At 47.7% G+C, this 19,357-nt stretch overlaps 3 protein-coding genes across 5 annotated transcripts; 2 read left to right on the top strand and 1 right to left on the bottom strand.

Moving 5' to 3' along the window:
* Positions 1-134: 134 nt before the first annotated feature.
* On the top strand, positions 135-6,590 carry taf15 (TAF15 RNA polymerase II, TATA box binding protein (TBP)-associated factor). 2 transcript variants are annotated; one of them, XM_029172554.2, is made up of 16 exons: positions 135-289; positions 987-1,020; positions 1,257-1,290; positions 1,370-1,436; positions 1,579-1,636; positions 1,890-2,191; positions 2,286-2,460; positions 3,884-3,918; positions 4,431-4,463; positions 4,542-4,651; positions 4,750-4,879; positions 4,959-5,051; positions 5,143-5,215; positions 5,301-5,389; positions 5,536-5,674; positions 6,159-6,590. In XM_029172554.2, the coding sequence occupies exons 1-16, from the start codon at positions 280-282 to the stop codon at positions 6,196-6,198; spliced, it is 1,422 nt and encodes a 473-aa protein (XP_029028387.1). In that variant the 5' UTR covers positions 135-279; the 3' UTR covers positions 6,199-6,590. The 2 variants fall into 2 exon arrangements, with proteins under 2 accessions (XP_029028387.1, XP_040929544.1); XM_041073610.1 differs by lacking the exons at positions 135-289; positions 987-1,020; positions 3,884-3,918 and having other exon boundaries at positions 1,266-1,290.
* A 137-nt stretch (positions 6,591-6,727) lies between these two features.
* Positions 6,728-14,419, top strand: mmp28 (matrix metallopeptidase 28). The gene is made up of 8 exons (XM_029172551.2): positions 6,728-6,958; positions 7,767-7,843; positions 7,969-8,165; positions 10,867-11,088; positions 11,187-11,432; positions 12,878-13,027; positions 13,187-13,354; positions 13,432-14,419. The coding sequence occupies exons 1-8, from the start codon at positions 6,767-6,769 to the stop codon at positions 13,824-13,826; spliced, it is 1,647 nt and encodes a 548-aa protein (XP_029028384.1). The 5' UTR covers positions 6,728-6,766; the 3' UTR covers positions 13,827-14,419.
* Positions 13,982-19,262, bottom strand: LOC114868727 (protein FAM124B). Of its 2 annotated transcripts, none has more exons than XM_029172552.3 (7): positions 18,325-19,262; positions 17,894-17,925; positions 17,459-17,671; positions 16,884-17,279; positions 16,342-16,538; positions 15,821-15,983; positions 13,982-15,580 (listed from the first exon to the last, which is right to left on the bottom strand). In XM_029172552.3, exons 1-7 carry the CDS (start codon positions 18,393-18,395, stop codon positions 15,009-15,011), a joined length of 1,644 nt encoding a protein of 547 aa, XP_029028385.1. In that variant the 5' UTR covers positions 18,396-19,262; the 3' UTR covers positions 13,982-15,008. The 2 variants fall into 2 exon arrangements, with proteins under 2 accessions (XP_029028385.1, XP_055369794.1); XM_055513819.1 differs by having other exon boundaries at positions 17,894-17,987; positions 18,326-19,262.
* Between the last annotated feature and the right edge of the window lie 95 nt (positions 19,263-19,357).

The raw sequence follows: 19,357 nt of genomic DNA, 5'->3' as shown, positions 1-19,357 counted from the left end.
GAGAATATTACTTGCGAGATGAACAGTCAAATCCTGCGGTGCACTGTTTTTCAGATCACGCCTTGTTGTTGTACCGTTGTCAAACAGCAGGGGGCGGTACTGTCGTAAGCGACAACTGTTTCAAACAGGAAGAAGGAGACGCTGCATTAAGGGAGGTACCGCAGTGGTTGAGCTCTATTCTGCGGCGCTGCCTACACGCCAGCACTGGTTTTTATTAGCTAGTCACAGCGAACTGACAGCATTGTTTTTTTAAAGACGTAACGCATATAGTTGCCCAAGATGGCCACTGGTAAGTTAATATGTTTTAGCTAAGTGTGTATTTTGGTTGTTTTTTAGTGGGGGCAATAGATACTAAGTCAAAAAAGCATTTGGGCTAATTTAGCTAACCGCGAGGCAACACCATGGGACCCGTCTATTGCTTGACACTTCCGTTGTCTCTTATTGGCGCAATCAACTTGGCTTGTTTGGCTATTTTGGTAAACCGATTCTGAATGCACGGGGTTTATGTAAACGTAAGTATTGTGCACTTTCCGTCATAAGAAAACGTATTTCTTTAACTATGTGAGACTAACACGTTAAGCAGGGCGTGAGCTTTAGCTAACAGCCTAGCGTGTCTGCTAGCCAAAATGAAGGCGTCTTTGTTTATACCCATGCTACTCCGTAGCTGTATTTTGCGCTGGCGTTTAAAGTTGCATTAGATAGTTTGGTTTATAGATTTTGAGTAACACGTTACGCTTAATTAAAAAGCGATTCTTTACAATGATGGGTGTCATTTACGCTGTGGTGGTTTAGTTTCAGCATTTATTCGGAGCCCAAGCCAGGTTAACCGCCATTTTAATGGTGTCGTGGAGACGGCCTGTCCTACTTCACTGACCTATTTCTGTCTTCACTGGCTGCCTCCTTACTTTTTACTTAACACAATCCTGTCCTTGTCGTTTTTCAATTTCATTAGGAATCATAGTAATGTGTGTTTGTATGCTTTTCAGATTCAGGCTACGGCTCACAAGGTGGCTCACAAAGGTAATGTGCAGACATACCATAAAAAGTCATTCCACGGAAATAAACGTTATTGATGCTAAAAAGAAGTGATGTTGACCGATATTAGTTAAAAATGCACGTTTACCTGTTTTTTTGTTTGTTTATATTTTAAAAAAGTAAGTAATTTTATTTGAATGGATCGTTTAATACTTAATCAAAAAGTTTGACGTGGAGTTTAGGAACATTTTGTGAATCTAACTTGTTTGTTGTGTTTGTAGCTATGGATCATATGGCGGTCAGCAGGGGGGGCAGGTAAGACTTACCCTTGACTTGGTGGTTGCCAAGAGGTCAGATTTGGAACGTCCATGTAAATCTTCATTGTGTTTGACAGGGTTATGGCCAAGGAAATGGCAGTGGCTCTTTTGGAGGACAGAATTATGGTAGCTATGGACAGCAAGGTATGCCATGTTTATTTTGTCATTTTGTTATGTTTGACACCAATATTTAGAAAATTACCCTGTTCCCCGACATTGTTTTTCTTTTGTATTTGCATTTAAGGCCTGTTCTGTGTTTTGTTTTGTTTTTTTTTTGTTTTTTAAGAGGGCTATGGCCAATCCCAGCAGCAAAGTTATGAAAGTTATGGACAGGATTCATCTGGGTAAGATGCAAATCTCATTTCTTTTATTGAATGTGTCATTTTGCTGCGGCAATATTCATTCTCTGCTGTTTAATCTGTTAAAAAATGTGGCAAAACATGTGAGACTTCACGAATACTACAAACAAATGGAACTAAATTGATTGGCAATATCGGAAGTAAAACCATTGGTGACACTTAAAAGCTAAATGTTCTTTAACATATAACCATGCTACTTATTGGTTATTGATCATGTTTTCACTCACGTTTTTTGAAGGTATGGTGACAAATCGTCTTATGGACCCCAAGGTTCATATGGAGGTCAGGGTGGCAGTAGCGGCGGCGGTGGTGGCGGCAGCACTGCATATGGTGGCCAGAGCCAAGGAGGAGACAGCTATGGACAACAAAGCTCCTATGGAGGACAGGGTAGTGGCGGCGGCAGTGGTGGTGGATATGGTGGCCAGGGACATGGAGCAGGCGGTGTTGGTGGCGGTAATGGCGGCAGCAGCTATGGACAACAAAGCTCCTATGGCAGCCAAGGACAGGGCGGTGGCGGCGGCTATGGAAGATGGAGTGAAGGTATGAACTGGCTCTTCAATCTGAGTACATGTTATTACAACATAAATGTGCTGCCCAAAAAGTCAGATGTGAATACTTGATTGCTCTTTGTTAGGTGAAAGCGGTGGTCAGGGTGGAAGGTTTGGACGAGACCAAGGAGATCGCTCAGAAGGAGGTGGCTTCAGGGGCCGTGGCCGTGGTGGCTTTGACCGCGGAGGCTATGACCGTAGTGGTGGATATGACCGCGGTGGATACGACCGTGGTGGAAGAGGTGGACCTCCTGGTATGGGGTAAGTTGCACAGTGCCACTGCCCCTTAAGGTACCTCTAAATTTACACTGCGAAATATGAGACATGACTTGTCACTCATCTACAAGCCACCCCATAGATTACCACTCATTTGCTTAATGCTTCACATCTCCCGACTCTGGTAGCTTTATTATTATTATTTTTTTTTTTTTTTAAGTTTAAAACTATTTCCTCAACGCTCTTGTGAATGATGTGTCTGCTTCATGGTCAAGGTGGATGATTAATCAGTAAACATGATTTAAGATGAGTATGTTGCTGGAGTTGTGCTAATAACATCTACTCTATGATCAAATGATCACTGTGCATAAACGTATTGGTTAGACTATCGGTGATGATGCAAATATTGTTTGACCCTATGAATCGAGTTTTAAGGAATGGTGCCTGCTGAAATGGAAGTTCCAGATATTTGGACAGGTTTTGTCCACTAAAATATTTTTAGAGGAAGTTCTGTAAGAGAATTTACATACACAAAACACTTTAAGATGTGTCCTACAGTGAGATACTGTCCACCTTTTTTACTATAGACCTCTTAAAACCTTACGTGACCTAGAGTAGCTTTTTTTCACTTGATCTGAGATTTTGAGAAAGTACTCTCATCCCCCATGTTTGCACAAAATTTCAAATTGTTCCAAAACTTGCAGTGACTTTGGTATGATGTGAAAGCCCCATACGTTGGTCCACTAAGCCACTGTGAAGCTAACTGGTAAAACAATGCGCGTTGTACTTCAGTACATTCTTAAACAACAGGTAATCTCTGATGCAGATGATCAGTTGCAGTTCATAAATTGACCTCATTCCAAACTGGAGCTTCTCCCTCCCATTTTGGAGTGTTCTTGTTCCTTGAGGACGACAATTGTTTAACTGGAAATGCCACTGAAACGATGCCCTTAGACCTGGAGCCACTTCTTCAGCTGCTTCACATTCAACAGGTTTCATTCAAGTGTTGTATATTTGACAATGGCGAACATGTGTGATTTGTTAACATGGATCTACATTTTATACTACAGGTGTTCAGAGTGATTGAGCTAAAAGTTGGACCTCTCTTAAAGGATCTCATAAATGCACTCAGTGGAAGATTACTCAGATGTTGCTTTACCCCTTAAGAATTTGGTTAAAACAAATTGAGCTGGTTATTGAGCTCACGGTATACAATTGGATCATGTCAAAAGTCAGTACCAAATTATTTATAAACAGTGCCCCAGTAACGTGAATGTTCAGTCAGAGCTGCCAAGTCGTCTGTTCATTGATCTTTAATGTCAAAGACTAACGGATTCCTCGTGTGAGACATTTTCACCATAGTCACACACCCTGGCAGGAGTGCATACTGATGGGGATGTAGGGGAGCTTTGAGCTCTCAGTTGGGACAAAGGAAAAGCCATCATATCTCCAATTTTTTCCTCTGCAGAGGTGGTGACCGTGGTGGCTACAAAAATTACGGTGGTAAGTGACGAGCATCAGAACTGTGTCGGTGGGGGAGGAAAAAACTTGAGTTAGCAAAAATGGGATTAAGAAACTCAGTGAATGCCACCATTTTCTGTCCAGATGCCAAGAGACTCCACCTAATATTCTTAGGATTCTCATAAATGACTTGATGGTAAAGAACATGGAGCCTGAGTTGTAAAATATTTGGTATTGTTGCATGAAGACAAGGGCTGATATGTAAATAAGACGTGTTCCCAGGACGAAGAAGGAAAACTTTCTTAAAACTGGAGACATTTTGGTGGTTTTCATTGCTGGTGTAAGCACAAAAAAATCAGAACAATATTGTTCTTGTTGCAAGGTGTTGGTATGTGCAATGGTATGAAAACACCCGTCAGACGTAAAAACACGAACTTTAATTTTGTTTGCTATGCATTGTTAGGGTAAAGCTAATTATTTGTATGAAAGACTGCAGAGCTTTCTTTGAGATTTCTTCAGTTGTGTTTTCTTCCATCCTCTCGTCTGTTTTCCAGGCTCTCGGGACTACGGCTCAAGGGATGAACCAGGTAAGACTGTCTTAAAATGTGACAAGATTAAGACGTGACTTTGTTTGGTGGGATATTGATCCATGATGTCTTCCACAGCCGGCGAGCAGGACAATTCTGACAACAATACAATTTTTGTACAAGGACTTGGAGAAGATGCGACTGTGCAGGAAGTTGGAGACTACTTTAAGCAAATTGGTATCATCAAGGTATTTGCGCAATTTAATCCAAACTTTTTGTTAGTTTTTTTTTTTTTCCTCAGCTAAATTACAACATAATGAGCTCAAAAACCCTTTTTTCCAAATAGGTCAACAAGAAGACCGGTCAGCCGATGATCAACATCTACTCTGACAAGGCTACAGGTCGACCAAAAGGAGAGGCTACGGTATCGTTTGATGACCCACCATCAGCCAAAGCTGCTATCGACTGGTTTGATGGTAGGAACGTTGGCCAAATCTATTAGTTTCACACCTACTTAAAGTTACATGATTCTCTACCGCCTTTGTTCTATTTTAGGCAAGGAGTTTAATGGCAAACCCATCAAAGTCTCCTTTGCCACCCGCAGAGCAGAGTTCACACAGAGAGGAGGCGGAAGAGGTGGGCGAGGAGGTGAGTATTGATTAAGCAGCAGGGCTTTGTCTTTTTTTATAAACAAGGTTCTCACTGACAGCATTTTAACAAATTTTCAATGGTTTCTAAGGTTTCAGAGGTCGTGGTGGTGGTGGAGGCCCCAACTTCGATGTCAAGGGAGGAGACTGGCCTTGTCCTAACAGGTTGGTAGGAATTTGGGGTTTTGTTATTTACAAACTTCTAATTGTATCAAACTCAAATGTATGTTGTTTTTTTTTCTCCTTTCAGTTCCTGTGGCAACATGAATTTTGCACGGCGGCAAGAGTGTAACAAATGTGGGGCCCCTAAGCCAAGAGATGCAGGCTTTGGAGGAGGAGGTTGGTCCTTTTTTTAGTCATAGATGATTGTAGCCAGGTCAAGTCTTGTATGAAAGGTCATGAAATTGTGGACAGTTAAAATACTTGATCTGATTGAATGTACATGTATTTTTATCCTTGACTGACAAGTTATTAACTGTCTGCAGATCGTGGCGGCAGAGGAGGTTTTGGGGGTGACAGAGGTGGCGGCTTCAGAGGTCGTGGCGGTTTTCGTGGTGGAGACAGCGGCAGCTATGGAGGAGGCGGAGGCGGTGGATTCGGAGGTGGCTACAAGATGGGAGGACGGTTAGTGTTCTGTTGCATTTAATTTTTAATGGCAGCGCCTGTAATTTCTGGGTAGTCATCGTTTGACCACAAGAGGGCGTCGCCCACTACAGATGAGTCCCAAGTATGAAAGAAATTAGCATCCTGTTCATGGTAACCACAGGGAAAGTGCAGCTCTTAAAGGAATTAAATCAGGTTGTTATAAAGGTGAAGCTGTTTAAGGTGACTTCAGTTCTGTTTAGTGGTCTTAAATATTTGCTGTTTCCAGCTACAAGTCACTTTGTCTCTGCTTATTGCCATGCATGGAGAAGTGTCTGTCCAAATATGTATTGCACTACTTTTACTTGCTGTCAGAGGGTGGGGATTAGATTTATAGCCTCCCACTGAAAATAAATGCTATGCTGGGAGGAGAAGAATTCTTCCAAAACATGGCAATGAAAATGAATTCAATGACTGAGCTGAATGCTGGTGTTGAACGTCTGGGTAATCGGCTTTCTCTCCTCAGAGGCGACCGCAGAGACGACAGACGAGACCGGCCATACTAAGGAGGAGCAGCAGATGGAAACCATTCCAGCCCTAGAGTTCATAATGGATGGAGGGTGTAGTTTATGGGTGGAGGAGAAGATCAGGAAGGGGCCATGGATCAGACTCATTTGTGTACTTTTTTAGCTGGTGCATCCACACGTGTTGGGCTGTAAGGAGGCAGGATGCGTCCAGCTAATGTGAAAGGACTTGGGGCTGACTGGCACTGGTGACATGTTGTTAATGTTCCTTTTTTTGTTTGTTTTATTTCTTTGTACATCTTTTTAATTTTTCTGAGTCTAGTTGCAGATGTTTTGTGAGGTAGACTTCATAACATTTTGTATGAGCTGAATTAAATCTTTTACTTCAATTGTGTTTTGTTTTTTTCCAAAAATATTAAAACTGTGATCTTTCACTTGCTCTTGTGGCGGTGTTCTTATTTTAATGACCGTGACTTGGAGCTGGAGGTAACTAGTCTGTGCTTGGTGCGCCGAGTGGGAGCCGCCTGCGTCGCAGCAGCTCGGGGGCGGAACCGGTCCGCCTCCCTCCAACTCCCCGGCGGCTGCGGGGACTCCGTCAGTGCAGCCGTGGATGGAGACGGCGGGCGAGCGGCAGCTCGCTCAGAACAGCAATGACGAACCCGACCGGCGCTCAGCGGAAATGAGCCGCCGAACTCCGCACCCGCGGCGCGGTTCCGGACGGGATATGACGACGGCCTGGATGCTGGTCGTGGCCGCCTGCGTCGGTGCCCGCACCGCCGGAGGATCCCCGCTGGAGCCCGAGGTACGGTGGAGCCCGGCGACGGGTGTGTGGGGGGTTCGACCCGTTTTACACGGACAGGAACCGACGGCATGAAGCGCGGAGCTTGTGTAAACGTGTTCATTAATTAATTTTAATTTTCCTTTAAAAAATGTTTGTCCGTTTTGCTTTATCCGTGTAACTTTGTTTCATTGAAGGTGCTATTGATTTTTTTAAAGGACAAAACTTGTTGAATGTTAATTATTTTAATTTCTCCACATTATATATATTTAGTTAACCACTATAAACATATGTATGTTTATTCACATATTTCCCAGTCATTAAGTTCCTGCAGTGGTGACCGCTGTGGTTTCCAGCTTCCATCCGTGTTGCAGACGCGTTGTTCAGGCCTGCGCGTGCTCCTTTACGTGTTTCCACCGCGTCTTTGTGTCCTCCACCACACAAAGCCTGTGTGTTGTGTTGCTTTGGTTTTTATGACACATTCTTGTTGTGCTGGAGCAGAGCTGTCATCATCGTAATGTTCATTTCCATCCCACCTTCACCGCATCTGTAATCATAGCTGCCGTTGCCTGAACACAGGCAATTATACACGGACCAGGTTGTAACGTTAGACAGAAGCAATCATCCAGCCACGCAGCACAACATCTGTTGTCACGCTGATGTATTATACAGCCTTTTATACATTGGGCCCCTTAGAAGTATATGCTTGACTTCCTGGGGGCCCCTTTCTCCGATGGGTGGTCCTGATCTATATGTATATATGTCTTTATTATAATGATGATGGTGACAGACATTTGGTGCTGACTCAGCGTTTCTGACGTCTCGGCTGCAGGTTTTCCTGGAGAAGTACGGCTACCTGCAGCCGGACAGCGGCGTCCACACCAGCGCCGAGCTGCAGTCGGCGCTCCGGTAGGTGACTGGGGCGGGTCGAACACCAGAGCGGGGCAGTAGAACACACCCTGGCCTCAGAACGGCCCCCCGAACCTTTGCTGATCGTCGGCCGCAGGTGTGAGACGCTGCTTGCTTCTCCGCAGCCACTTCCAGCGGCTGTCCCGCATCCCGGTCACGGGCGTGCTGGACGGCGCCACCGTGAGGCTGATGCTGGAGCCTCGCTGCGGGGTGTCGGACGAGGGCAGCCGGCACATCTGGGCTCGGAGGGTGCGCGCCGCGTTGACCGGAAGGAGCGGAGCCGCGGGACCACGGCGCCGCAGGAGGCGCTCGGCTGCGGAAGGTATTGTGGGTAATGTAGGCACGGTGTGGCGCTTAGAGGGGGCGCGTGACAGCTGACTGACGACTCCGCGCCTGTGGAGAGGTCGTAAAGGGCCGGCGGTGACCTGGGAGGGTCCGCCTTCAGCAGCTAAAGCGCTCTGAGGTGTAATTAAAGCTGCTTTGATTGCTCCGCGTCTGCAGCTGCAGGTTTGAACTACAGCCTCTTTGACCTCATTTAGTTACAGAGACGCACATTGAGAAGCTCGCAGGATCTCTACACCCGACAAAAAGCGAAATATGTGATCTCCCACCAAATCTGTGACTGGGCTGCGTCGTAAATTGCTTACAGCGAATTATCCCAATTATTTGTTAGAAACAGCACTATCAGCGGTTATTAGTGGCAGACGGCCGCAGGCGCAGCGTTTAGAGCGTTGAAGGGGGTCAACAATGCAGAGCGCTGCCAAACGGCTCAGGGTGATTTACAGAAACACGGTCACAGACGTGCAGTTGTTTCCTGCCACAGACGTTTATGTTCACTTTGGATGAACAGAACAACACTTAGTCCAGGAACTGGACGGAGTGATCACGGTGGTCGGGTTTCTGTCTGGTCTGTGAAAATTAGCAGGACAAAAACCTGTAAAACTCTAGACAGATTTTATGTAACTGCCTGAACCTCTGGCTGTCATCTCTCTCCCTCTTCCTCTCACCCTCTCTCCCTCTCTCGCTCCCTATCTCTTGCCCTCTCTCCTCTTCCTCTTTCCCTCCTCTCCCTCTCTCTTTTCTCCCCCCCTCTCTCTCCCTCCCTCCCTCCCTCCTCCCCCTTTCCCTCCTCTCCCTCTCTCTTTTCTCCCCCTCTCTCTCTCCCTCCCTCCCTCCTCCCCCTCTCCCTCTCTCTTTTCTCCCCCTCCCTCCTCCCCCTCCCTCCTCTCGTGCCTCCGGCCTCGTGACGTGTGAAGCCTCTGCATTCCTGGCTGTCACTGAGGATGTGGTGCTAATGCTCAGGGAATGCAGCGGTGGCTGATGTTTGCTGTGGCCTCTTCATGTCAGTACCTGACACATTCCTGCCGGCAAACGGGTCCAGAACCGACTGACTGCATCGTGACAGTCTGTCAAACCGGCGGCTTCCGTCCCAGTGGCCTGATGCTCTTTCACGCAGCCAACGACCCTGGGGTCGTGTGTGTCCGCGGTCAGACGTCTCTACCGGCCGAGTGCGTGGATCGGTGGTTTAGCAGCTCGCCGCTTGTCTGGATCCCAGACGTGACTCATTCAAAGACAGAGACACTCACACCTACAGAGGGTTTATCCAGCGTCAGCCCGTTCATTCGCGGTGATAGGTTCAGGCGCTCAGGTTCCCAGAATCTGAAAACAGACCTTGACTGGTGACGGCACCTGACGGTCGCTCCCGCTGATATTTACAGAGTCGACATTCCACCAGCCGTGTCCAGATAAGCAGCGAGTGTGCGGTAGGTGTGCGTGTTTGTCAGAGCGTCGTGTTTATGGATGCGCTCCCTGCCTCGGAAAAAACATTAACCGTTTAATCGCCCCCTCAAACTTTGCGTTGGACGTGGAAACGACCTGTTGCTCTGGTGACGTCTGGATCGTTCTTCTCATCAGCGGAATAAAACACACACACACACACACACACACACACACACACACACACACACACACACACACACACACACACACACACACACACACACACACACACACACACACAGAGTGATTAAAGCGGATGCATCTCTACGAGCGTGTGTCAAACGACCTCCTCGACACAATCGACCATCTCTCTGCACAGACAATAACTATCAGCTGATCTCTGCCACTTCCTGGTGTGTGTGGCCTCCGGTCTCCGTGCGCTGCAGCCGCACAGGCCATCGCCATAATCGCTTCCATAAGGGAAGTCCAGGAATGTGCCGTGTGTTGGCCCTCCTGGCCTCTGGGCCGTCCCCGGGGGGTCTCTTTACTCTAAGCAGAGGGTCCGGGTCGTCGGGACCCAGCGTTGGACCCGTCCGTGCATCCCCTGTTTACCGCCCGGCCCGGTTCCAGGCGCCAGCTGTTCCATTTCCACCGGCGGTTGCAGAAACCCTGCTGCACTTAAACTGATGTAACGCTGGTGTTTGCGCTGAACCCCAAACGATGCCTGCGTGTTTACTCGCACCGATCACTGCCAAACCCATGACTTAATTGCTGTAGATTGTCAGATACGCTGCTGTCTCCAGGGCCTCACCGAGGCCTTTGGGAAACTCAGTACTGTATGTAATGCATACCTCGCCTTTATCGCTCCCATCTTTCACTGTGTTTTTTTAAACTGTAGCGCTGAAAATAAGCTTTTAGTCTCACAGTCTTCGAAGGTTTAAACTTGCACCCCGTCCTGCACGCGTCCTCCCTGCACGATGTCAGCGTGTGATGGAGGGCGGTCTGCAGACCTCCCACTCCTCCATGGCCTCCGCTGTGTAATCCTGTGGCCCTATGAGCGGATTAGCCTCGTGTAAATTAAAGCCCGGCTGAACTTAACAGGCCCCTTGCCTCCAACGCTGAACAAATAGAGGCCTGCGACACGTGTAATTTGCTCTGAGCTGTGAAACCGCGGGCGCGTGTCGCCGTCGCGCGTCGAGCGGCGCTCGGACCCGGAGCGGTCGTTAGTTCCCTCGCGGGGTCAACGTCCTGTCATTTGGAGGAGCCCGCGGGATGTGACGGGGCTTCACTTAAATCCCCTCCAGGCGAGAAGTGGTTCAAGCGCCGCCTGACGTACCAGCTGGTGAACTGGCCTCGCCACCTGGCCGCCGGCTCCGTGCGGCTCGCGGTGCGGGCGGCCTTCCAGCTGTGGAGCAACGTGTCCGGCCTGGCGTTCCAGGAGGCGCCCGGAGGCCCTGCGGACATCCGGCTGGCCTTCTACGAGGGCGACCACAACGACGGGGCGAGCAACGCCTTCGACGGACCGGGTCAGTAAAAAAAAACAAAAAAAAACAAAACAAACACACACACACGCGCAATGTGAAAAGCCACGAACACGCGTGAACCGCTTTTTACTCCCCCTCAGGGGGGACGCTGGCCCACGCCTTCCTGCCCCGTCGGGGGGAGGCCCACTTCGACATGGCCGAGCGGTGGACGCTGAACGGACACAAGGGCCACAACCTGTTCCTGGTGACGGCCCACGAGGTGGGACACACGCTGGGGCTGGAGCACTCGCCCGTGCGCCACGCCCTCATGTCGCCCTACTACAGGAAGCCGGGCCGCAGCCTGGTGCTGAGCTGGGACGACATCGTGGCGGTGCAGCAGCTGTACGGTGGGTGGGGCCGCGTGGGCCACAGCTGGGCTGCTCTTCGTAATAACTTGTACTTGAGCCGCACACGAGTGGAGCCATTTCTGCGCCGGGGTCCATTAGACCTGGCTTCGCCCAGTTATTACTGCGAACACAGTAAAACATGTACGTCTCAGACATCTCATGTTTAGTTCGCCTCTAATGGAATGAGCGGTGATCGCGGGTGTGGGAGGTTCCGGAGCCTCGCGGGCGTGTGTGAGGCAGGTTTCCACACGTGCCGCTTTTTTATTGCTTCTGCGCTGATTTCAGTGCAGCTGCACGTCGCTTGTTGATGCGGTAGTGATGAGGTGCATCCGCGTGCACAACTGCGGGTTAGAGACGCAACCTTCAGGCGTCACACAGTGCGTTTGCGTGAGAACCAGCGCCGGTGTTGGACCTGTGACCTGATGGGAGGCAGAACTCCCTACAGCCTCTAGCAAAAACACAAGATAAGCTTTGAGGCGTCATACATCAGCAGCTGTGTTGAGTTTCTGCCTCATAACACAGTGTATGTAGAGTTTTTATAATGACCAGTAGCTGTAGAGCAGTCGAACATCTCTTTGTTCAGCATCAATCATTTTTGTGTATTTTCAAAGAAAGAGCTCCACTTAATGCCAGTTTATCCATAACACAATTTTATAAAGGTGGAATCTCCATTGCAAATAAAAAAAAGATTTTGGAGTCTTTTTTTCTTTTAAGATGAAACGTATCCGAACTAATTGTTTCAAACGAGTTGTTGTGAGTTGTTTCTGAAATAACACGTCTCATAAATGCGATTTAAAGCGATAAAGCTAACAAACCAGGCAGCAGCTCTGTGAATACAGCGAGATGAATTCAGCCGGATGTAGTGCAGCTTCACATACGTGTCACCGTTAATGAGTAAAGGATCTGTGCTTGACAAACGCACACAGGAGGGAGGTTTGAGTGCAAATGAAGGCAGATACTCTCCTTATCCTAAAACACTGCTTGTGTACACACACACACACACACACACACACACACACACACACACACACACACACACACACACAGTTATCCTTGCACCGTGTAGATCTGTTCTTCCTGTTGTCTTCTGTGAACTGATTTTATCCACATCCTTCACAAATGTTTGTTCAGCTCCCTGGAAACAAGTCACGACAAAAGCATCATTTATCTGTTACGTCGTGCTTTTTGTTCCACTTTTGATTCTCTGATTGTTTCGTCTCGTGTGAGCTTTGGGAGCTTAAAGGCCGAAGCGCTCGTTTTATAGAGTCATTAAATGGGACGTTCCAGCCGCATCCAGTAAAGGACAGATCCCGTTGGGAACCACGGTGTGGTTCCAGCAGCGCTGGGCTCAGAGCTGCGTCTTCTCCCTCTGTGTGTGACCTGCTTTTACCTCAGCTGGTGCCGCTGCATTCATTGTGGCCGTGCTGCCGGGTTGGTGTTTGCAGGGAAGCCGCCAGGAGAGCGTCCCGTGAGGCTGCCGGGTCAGGTTCTACATGCCGCGCTGCAGGAGTGGGAGCTCACGGAGCTCCACCGAGGGCAGAAAAGCAGCGGGCAGCCTCTGTACTGCCAAGGGGTCTTTGATGCCATCACTATGGGTGAGGTCCAAATGGTTATGGTTACTATCAAATATCCTTCATGGCAACGATGACTGCAGCCTTTGCAACTGAAATTGAATGTCTAAACCAGCCACTTCGTGTAGCAGCTACTTGTTAATTCGGTCTCTTCTCGTGTTGTTCTGGACTGTGCGCCTCCAGACCAGAATGACACGGTGCTGGTGTTCCGGGGCAGCGTGTTCTGGACGGTGTCGGCCGAGGGCAGTGCGACAGGCCCACTGCCTCTGCAGCAGCGCTGGTCCGACCTCCCCTCAGCCATCGAGGCTGCTGCCTTCTCTCTTCTGGACTCCAAGTGGTATTTTTTCAAAGGTACTACTTCACTTTGTTGCTTGAATCGGTCAACATTGAGTTTGGACTGTTGTGAATTCTCCTCATCTGTTTTGCAGGGAAGCGGATGTGGCGCTACACTGACGGCACCCTGGACCCAGGCTTTCCCAGAACGACCACCGGGTTGGGCTTACCTCGCCACCCTGACTCTGCTTTCTATTATGCCCCGCTGGGTCACATGGTCCTGTTTAAAGGCTCCCGCTACTCAGTGCTTAACCTGAAAACCCTGCATCAAGAGCCCTACTACCCCCGCAGGCTGACGGACTGGACCGGCGTCCCACAGGGCACCAACGGGGCGCTGCATCGCCCGAACGGTCGCCTCTATCTGTTCAGAGAACAGAAGTTCTGGAGATTTGACCCGGTTAAGGTGCGAGTCACAAAAGAGGGCCACTGGGCCAAGGATCTGAGCTGGACTGGTTGCAGCAATGTTCTTCAGAGCAACAGCATCCTTTGACCAACAGGGGGCGCTGTAGGTTTTAGAGAAAATGTGATGTTTACTGGAAAAAGATGCAAGATTTTTACAACAAACACGTGGGTCTGATTTTAATAATCCCACTTGATTTGTAAAGTACATTTGTGTGAGTGAGCGTATTTAAACTGCAGCGATAGTAATATTAATATGCATTTATTATTTTTATAAATACAATTTAACGATCCACATAATGTAGACCTCCTCATTAGGCAGTAATACCTAATAGCCGTAAACAGCTGAACACATTCACATCTTGCTGCCCTGCATGTCCTCAGTGAGCAAAACATACTGCGTGACCTTGGTTTATATGCACTGGATAAACCCGATTTAATCAGTGTACCACGTGGATATCAGATCCAAGTTTCTGTTAATGTGTTTATTTAAAGATATTTCATGGCCACTAAAATGTTTGTTTTTTTGGAAAATAGGGTTTGAACAGCATGGGTTTCATCAGGACACTGAATGATGCACTACAACTGATTTGTTTGCATATTGTTGTTTTGCTTTCTGTGACTTTCTTTGCCTGTATGTATATCACACCATACATACTAATAATTAAATTATTTTAAAATATAGTAGTTGTCCCTAGGTAATTTGAACATTATTTCTAGCCTATGTAAGACATCATAATACACTAATTTCTGCTTCAATTATGAAAATTACACTTGAGAGGATCATTTCAATTTTAAACTATACTTTTACCATAAAAAGCCTGACAGTGTTACTCTGTGGAATCTGGCTAGATCAGATTTCTAGTCACAAGAAACAGAAAGGTCAAAGAACAACTACATGATGAGAACATTGCTTTTTCAGACGTTTGCTATTCACAGGGTTGCAAGTTTGCACCACAGATGCATAAGTCATGAGATGAATCCAAATATTTCTGAATAATAGTGGACATGGGCCACTCAAGATTTGATCAAAAGACACTGACTGCAGAGTATAACATACAGCTACCTCTGAAAGTACAGTAACTTGATCTGTAAGGTCTACTAAATCAGGTCTGGCTTGCACAGTTTGGAGGAAGCCAAAGGTTTCAGCTTAACACCATATTTCCTCCTAACTGACAGCCGAGTTTGAACAGGGGGGTTGTGCCCCTTTACAGGGTTTCCCATTTTGCACAGTCTCCTCCATGGGGTATGTTTGTTTATGCACTGCAGGAATTTAGATGAAGAACTCATCAAGTTCCTCGTTGTTCATGCGTGCTGACAGAATCTGTGCTGTAGTCCTACTCTCAGCCACAGGTCCTTTACGCTGGCATTGTCCTGCTGCTGTGGTCCTGGATCCTTCAGTGGCTGCATTTGTACAATCAGCAGTGGCCCATGTCTTGGGACGAATGTATGTTTGTGGCAGACACTCACTCAACTCCTCTGCCCGACTCTGAGCAGCTGACTCCCCAACGGCTGGAGTCATCAAGAGGTCCATGGAGGAAGACGGAGCAATTGTTTTGACTGTGTCAGGGAGCGGGGAGACAGGCACACCCGTGTCTACATTGGTCTCTGCCTCCTCTTCATCTTCTTCTAGAAGGAGATGAGAGAGAGAACGGGCGATGGAGGGCCGAAGAGGAGAATCGGCGTGGTTGGAGGTTGAAGGTGGTGCAGGGCTGCTGCGCTGGGATGAGTAACAGGAGCTGCCAGGAGGGGTGCTACAGCAGCTTCCTGAGCCGTAGCTCTCTGCTTTGCCTCCTGCTCCCCCTTGAAGCTTCTCCAACACAGGATCACTGTGTGGTCTGGGTCCTGCCAACAACAAACATCAAACAATTACACGGGGAAAACAATTCCTCTAATGTAACATACGCAAATATAGCTGGACAGGAAAACTAGTCACCATTGTTTCTAAGTAGTGTCAAGTTCATTGTAGAAAAAAACATGCCAACCCTGAGGTTGAGTTGAAGACTAAATTAACTGATTAACAGATGTCTGTGAACATTAGTGATGGTTTGCTTCTTCTCCATTTAGTATTTATTCTCCACCTGCCTTGCTTGAGTGTTTGCCAGGACAGAGGCGCTGTCAGGCTACAGGGCGAGAGACTGTGGCTCTGTCCTGAGCTCCTGAGCTGGATTCCACGAGGGGACACGCTGGGGCAGGTCACGGGGAAAGCACAGGTCAGTGGCTGCTGAGGTTGAGAGGGGGTTTTTACCTGCAGTGCAGAAGGAGAGCTTTAACTATTCACACCCAGCAAATGCAAATGCAAATACTGTATTTCTTCTAACTGCGTATGGAGATGTATGGAGGTATTTACGTTTATTTTTTCTATATTTCATGTCAGTTTTAATTCCTACTCTAAAAAAATGGACCTTAGATTCCTAGAATTATGTCAGCATGCAAGTTAATGGTGTATAACTTGGTGTCAAACGCTAAACACAAAACAGTTTAACATTGTTTATTACAAAATGTTGCACGTTTATTACAGAAAAAATAATTTTGTCATGTTGCACCTCATTCATATTTGGCAACTGTGTTCAGTTTTTTGTAAAATAATCTTAAAAGGACCTTACCTGGAAAAGGACCTTGTTGCCGTCCAGATCCTCTGTCTGCCAGCGTGTATTGCTGATGGGCGTGCAGGGGTTGGGCAGCAGCGGCACCAGCTGGCCAATTTCGTCCACACTAAATTGCAGCACAGCAGAACTGCAGGGCTCCACCCGGACCCCTGGTGACAACTGCTTCAAAGCCAGCTGCAGGCACAACCCTGGCTCTAGGTGAGGAAAAGACATTGGAGCAGAAAGAGAAGAACAAACCAGGAACAAATGAAATGAGGTCTGACTTTTATGCTTATCTTTACAGACTTTTAAATATGTCACATACATATTTTATAGAAACTTCACTTGAGAAAAAAAATATGTAGCTAATACATTAAACTACTGCAGATCAATTTGGTTTAATAATAACTCAGCAATGTTCCCTACAATCTTTATATAATATTCTCTATCACTTCGCTGCTTGTATCCATAATTGGTAAAATAAAACCCAACCACAAAAGGCTGCACCAGTTAACATCCTAGAGCATTTCTTTAAATACAAAGAATCTAAAAAGATATACCTGTGTGGAGTGTGAACCAACAGAAACCGGTCTTCTGCTCCTCCGCCTGTCGCTGGAGCACCGTCTCATAGAGCCGCACAGCGTCCTCGTAATTGTCGTAAGCACTGTACAGTGTCACACGCAGAATTTCTCCTCCACAGTGCACCGGGCGGACTCCCCACACAGGCATCCCTGCACCCAAACTGTAGAAGTCTCGGCTGGGCAGCAGGTAGGGCCGCAGCAGGGCGCTGGCAGGAGAGCTGCTGGGGTTAATGTGGACCCCGCCAGTTCTGCTGCCACAGCTCTCAGTGTGATGGTACTGCCAGGGAGGCCTTTGAAAGAAGTCCAGCACTTTGAGAATCCTCTCCTCGCCATATGCTTCATGGAGGAAGAAAGTAATGGCCAGAGAAGGGTAGCCTGAAATATTTTGAGCAAAGGTTTTCCTCAGTCAACTTTTAAAAGATATTATGACATTTTGACAGAAGGCTCTCTGTGAGATGTCCTGTTTACAGCTGTTGAAAGTTTGTGTTCTATAAAAGCCAAGGAATCATTGTGTTGACGCAAGGTATAATTAAATTCAATTGAGGGATTCCTACCTGCCACAGGACAGGGACGGGTGTAGCCTCTGAATGGCGAGGCCCTCTCGGACACGTGGAAGATGCGGAGGCTGGGGCACAGCCAGCGCAGAAGGCGGTCCAGCGTGTGCTGCAGCAGGAGGGAGTCTCCAGGGTTGGCCAGCAGGTGCAGGTTCATCAACAGGAGCTGCTGCTGCTGCTGCTGCTGCTTGAGTCGCCGCGTCATGAGCTCAACTTGGATGCCAGACACAAAAACAAACAATATATTAACAGCGCCAATATATTTCAGAGAGTTGCAAACATGCAAATGCTCAAATCAGCTTGCACATTAAGTATAAGTGCTATTTTATAAATTTTTATAAATGCAATTTATATGTTAAATGTTTGAGATGCTTCTCTTTCTCCGGCATGTTTTCCTTCATCCATGCAGCCTGGCAGTAGGGAAGCTTTACTTACTGCCAGATGATGACATCCTGCTGCAGTCAGATCTGCGTGGGACACAAAATAAGAAGCACGTGAGCGCCCACTCCACACAGTCCCAGGTTTAACTTGGGAAAGGAAAGACAATTATCTGTCTCCATCTTGTGGCGGGTCCTTTGGAAAACTGCCCTTTTTCCTTTGGTCTCCATGACAACACGTTATCTGTTGTGAGCTAACAGAAGCCTAAAAAGCGCAATAATGACAAAAATAACGCAAAGGCTCGAGCAGTTACATGATGCCGTATTAAAGCGCAGAGAGGTTGAGACAACGTTGCTGGGTGCAACTGTCGGTCATTTCACAGTTGACTGTCTGGAATTCAGCTCGCTTCCACTGTGGCTGAGGCTAAAGAGCGGAGTCGGCTAGCTAGCGTTAGCCCGGAGCTAACGCTGGGACAACCGCGGACTCACTCTGCGGTTTCAGCTCCGGAGTCCACGTTTTCATCCTCGGCTCTCTTTAACGCTGCCACCCGTCGGAACATCGCTCGTCGGGCCTCGCCGTTGACATTCGGTCGGACGGGGAGCTCTCAGCGCTGCGCGCAGCAGTCCGGGCGGCGGGCGGCGAGCATCCCGCTCGAGCTGTTCCCTCGGACCGCACACAAGAACGGGGACTCTCGCTGGGGCGGTGACGTCACGGGGCAGCCAGCCGCCGTTAGGTTGAAATAAAGTCGGTGAGATTGCGGAGCGGGGGAAATGTAGAAAACGCACACACGGGGACTGCGTCTCCTGCGCATATGAGGGGATTGGCGCTAAATGCGAGGGGAAAGGGCGCATCAGAAGTGTTACTACTTAAAGGCTAAAGCCGCCTAATATAATAGCATGCAGCAGATGGCATGTGGGGGGACAAAGGACAGTCCAGACGGACCGGACAGGGGACGTGAGGAGGGGAGGGTCCGCAGCCTCGTTATTAGGGACATTGTTTGTTAAGAGCATTACAAACTCCCAAACACTTCACCTCATTAGCAAGAAGTGCAATCAACAGAAAATCACTGCTCACATAATCCACACAAGAGGTTAACAATGATACAAAATATCCAACTTTACAGCAAAGGAATCTCAATTAAACTATAATGAAACACTATCTAACCCAGCTTCTTTCCCCAAAATGTAGATTTATAAAATTTTGAGCCGGATGGGTTGCTCCCATGTCAGACTGGTTGTACTGGGCAGACACTGATCACAGTCACAGTTATGCAGAGTAGTAGCGAGGAGTCCTGTCTTCCCCTGTATAGAAATAAAGGTTATCACAGAGCCCTCAAAGAGTTTTAACAAAACTAAAGCTTAAACAGAATGCACTTTTCTATCTATATGAATAAACATGCACATTTAAATCCAAGTCATCCAGTAAACAACATACGAAAAAAGCCGGCAGTGTTCCTCTTGGGACTTTGACTGTGGCTTACCACTCACTTTAATTATGGTTAGAGAGGCAAGTACTTTTTGA

Source organism: Betta splendens, chromosome 13 (genome assembly GCF_900634795.4).
Source record: "Betta splendens chromosome 13, fBetSpl5.4, whole genome shotgun sequence".
Lineage (NCBI taxonomy): Eukaryota > Metazoa > Chordata > Actinopteri > Anabantiformes > Osphronemidae > Betta > Betta splendens.
Note: the sequence above shows the minus strand (reverse complement) of the source record. Positions and strands in the feature narration are given on the sequence as shown.

Excerpts from the sequence above, each read along its gene's own strand:
- LOC114868727 (XM_029172552.3), bottom strand. The coding sequence starts at position 18,395 with ATGTTCCGACGGGTGGCAGCGTTAAAGAGAGCCGAGGATGAAAACGTG. Across the intron at positions 17,926-18,324 it reads TCCGGAGCTGAAACCGCAGA|ATCTGACTGCAGCAGGATGT; the intron begins GTGAGTCCGCGG and ends TGTCCCACGCAG. Across the intron at positions 16,539-16,883 it reads TTGGTTCACACTCCACACAG|AGCCAGGGTTGTGCCTGCAG; the intron begins GTATATCTTTTT and ends TTCCTCACCTAG.
- taf15 (XM_029172554.2), top strand. Across the intron at positions 2,461-3,883 it reads GGTGGACCTCCTGGTATGGG|AGGTGGTGACCGTGGTGGCT; the intron begins GTAAGTTGCACA and ends TTTCCTCTGCAG. Across the intron at positions 5,052-5,142 it reads CGGAAGAGGTGGGCGAGGAG|GTTTCAGAGGTCGTGGTGGT; the intron begins GTGAGTATTGAT and ends ATGGTTTCTAAG.
- mmp28 (XM_029172551.2), top strand. The coding sequence starts at position 6,767 with ATGGAGACGGCGGGCGAGCGGCAGCTCGCTCAGAACAGCAATGACGAA. Across the intron at positions 8,166-10,866 it reads GAGGCGCTCGGCTGCGGAAG|GCGAGAAGTGGTTCAAGCGC; the intron begins GTATTGTGGGTA and ends AATCCCCTCCAG. Across the intron at positions 13,355-13,431 it reads CAAGTGGTATTTTTTCAAAG|GGAAGCGGATGTGGCGCTAC; the intron begins GTACTACTTCAC and ends TCTGTTTTGCAG.